This window comes from Octodon degus, unplaced genomic scaffold (assembly GCF_000260255.1).
Source record: "Octodon degus isolate 3935 unplaced genomic scaffold, OctDeg1.0 scaffold00060, whole genome shotgun sequence".
NCBI classification, from domain to species: domain Eukaryota; kingdom Metazoa; phylum Chordata; class Mammalia; order Rodentia; family Octodontidae; genus Octodon; species Octodon degus.
The window spans coordinates 13,060,684-13,063,507 of record NW_004524636.1 but is presented as its reverse complement, the minus strand read 5'-3'; the positions used below and the strand labels follow the sequence as shown (position 1 = coordinate 13,063,507).

Genomic DNA, 2,824 nt, shown 5'->3' with positions numbered 1-2,824 from the left:
GAGTGTAGAGCCTTCCTGGGCTACACAGTGAGACCCTTTATCAAATGAACAAATACAAACAAGCAAAACACCCAAACCTTTCTGGCCTTTGCTCACAGAGTTTCCAATTCTGTAGACCTGAGATACAGCCAAGAATCTGAATTTCTCATGGATTGCTGCATGATACTGATGAGGTCATTCTTTGGGCTATATACTGAGAAATCTAGCAAAGCAAACAATACAATACAGGACACATGTTTTATAAATTTATTTATAGTAGTCACCCAAAGATCCATATATAAAACAGTGTAGGAAATCTGTCCACACACTAAAGACCAAGGAAGCACAAGGGCCTGAGTTCAATCCCTGGTTCCGCAAAAAATAAATAAATAAATAAATAAATAAAGGCCAAAGAACCTGGCTGAGGGCCTGGATCCTGCAATAATGTTCTGTTTGAGTCCAGCTGAAGACCTAGAGCCCATAACAGTTCCACCCACAAGTCCGACTGGAAGCCCGGAGCCCATGACAATGACTCAAGCAGACCTGTTTCATGAATCTGTGCTGGGAAGGCCCAAAGGTCAGTGGTGGATGCTAGAAACTGTACCAGCAGGAAGAAGGATTTATGTCAGTAGCCTGAGGGATCCGCACTGGAGCCAGGAAGGTAAGGTAAGGTACAGTAAGGAACAGAGCTCCTCCGAAAGTACAACAGCCATTCTCAGCACAGTGAGGTCCTGAGCTCCTCCGGCTATGAGGAAAGCTGAGTTCCTAGCAGAAAAGCCAACATGACAAAGCTGTGCACCATCTTCCCCTCTGGAGCCAGGAAGCAATGCTCAAAGTGAGGACCAGAGCTTTCCCAAAGTGAACCGTAGCCATTCTCAGTGACAACAAGTCCCTAGCTCCTCCTCCAACAAGAACAGCCCAGTTCACTAGGAAAACCAGCATGACAAGGTCACTCAGCAGAATAAGTTCAAGAGAACCAGAAACTCCCTAACAGCTTCCCAACAGCTTTTCCAGTTCTGCCTCTTATGCTGCCTGCAACAATCCTCAGGCGGGCCTCCCACACCCAGCACTGCACTAGTTCAGTTCAGCTGGGTGTAACAAGTGGACCACCAGTTGGCACTCCACCACAGTGTGCTACAGCTAATGTCCTCCTCAGTGACTTCAATAAGCTTTTGTTTTACATTTGATCTTTTTCCAGAGAACTGTTTGGATGTAATGGATTGCACAATGCCAAGGAGCAGTGACTATGGGAGGGTGGGGGAGAGCCAGTAAAATAAAAGGACACATGAAAGGGCAAGAAAAAACATTTTGATTGTTGAGGCCTAGAAGCAATAAGGCACTGTCAGGCAAAGAATCTTCACCTTCTGGTTCTTCTCTCACCTGTTCATCATTTCTAAAGAAAAGTGCTCACTTCCCAATCATACCAAACATGCCTTGCTCACACTGTTCTTATTTTCTGTTTTCCATATACAGTATAGTCACATAATTTGAAAACATTACAGCTATGGGGGTGGGGCTTTGTTTCCCTCCAAAATTCCCCCTTGCCTCCATTCTTCATCACCCTGAAAATGGAATCTTCGTCCCTTCGGCTTGTCTAACCCCTGTGTCTAGTGCACTTCCAATTCTTATCTGTAAGATTTCCAAAGCAAGCCCTAAGTCTCTCAGTGAGGCTCATCTCCATTGTTTCTGCACTCCTCTGAGTCACATTATCCTCACCTAGTTGACTGCAAGAGCCTCCAAACTGTTCTTGAGCTCACACTCTTAGTGATGTATGATCTGCTCCTCACATGTGGGCCAGTTTGACCTTTCTTTCTCAAATGGAAATCAAAACAAGTCATTTAAAACCCTCAAGGGGCTTCCCCTTGTGCTTTAAACAAAACACTGATTCTTTACTATGTCTTTATTTTGTTGACCCCTGACTTCTCTCTGCATATATAATTCTCTCTTGAGTTCATACCCCTTCGGCCTTATTTCCTTTCCTGAACATACAAGTTTGTTCCCACGCTGCACCTTCTGCCCAGTAGGCTCTGCCTCCACAGCTATCCAGTGTTTCTTTCTTGTTCCTAAATCCTTAGCTACAAAATCACCTCTCCAGCAAGGCTTCTTCTTGGGTTCCCAGTAGAAATTAATGATGACAACTCATTTCCCCTGTATTTCACTCTTTACATCTCCTTGCTTTAGTGTCTCCATTGTATTTATTGATAACTGATTCTAACTTTATCCTTTGTTTACTGGTTAGTATCTTCTTTCTCACCATCAAAGGGAAACACTACATGAACAGAAAGTGCTTTGGTTTTATTTGCTATGACCGCTTTAATTCCTAACCCATGTCTGAAATGCGTGAGTCAGTGCTTTCATAAAGTTGTTATGGCTTATTTCATACTTTGTGCTTCCAAAAACTATGTGAGGAAGTTATAAAATCTCCTTGCCATTAGTCATGTTTTTGTTATAAAATTTTGTTCAAGAGTAAGGAGGTGAGGCAGAAGGGACATTGCTATTTGAAGCCAGCCTGGGCTACACAGGGAGTTCAAGGTTGGCCTGAACTACATATATATATCAAGACATCCCCCCCCAAAAAAAAGAATAAGAATGGAATTTGAGGACTAACTTACATTCAGCGTCAAATACACACCCAGGGAGCAACAAGAACCTAAGATATTCTAAAATTACTGTATGGCTTTTAGTACTTTCTGGCAGCAAATTAATTTATAGAGTTTTACTTACAAGATTTTAAAACTAGGTTTTAAAAAATCAAATGATGGCTACAGGTTTCCCAGGATCGGGACATCTGAATTCACTGGTGAATAGAGCAAATTGGGTAGTTGTAAGACTTAAGTCTATTCCT

At 42.6% G+C, this 2,824-nt stretch overlaps 1 protein-coding gene across 1 annotated transcript in view; it reads left to right on the top strand.

Annotated features, from left to right (window-relative positions):
• The first annotated feature begins 423 nt into the window (after nucleotides 1-423).
• Nucleotides 424-2,824, top strand: part of Sel1l2 (SEL1L2 ERAD E3 ligase adaptor subunit) — an 89,464-nt gene continuing 87,063 nt past the window's right edge. The window contains 1 exon segment of the mRNA XM_023718575.1: nucleotides 424-645. Coding sequence (XP_023574343.1) covers nucleotides 424-645 — 222 coding nt within the window.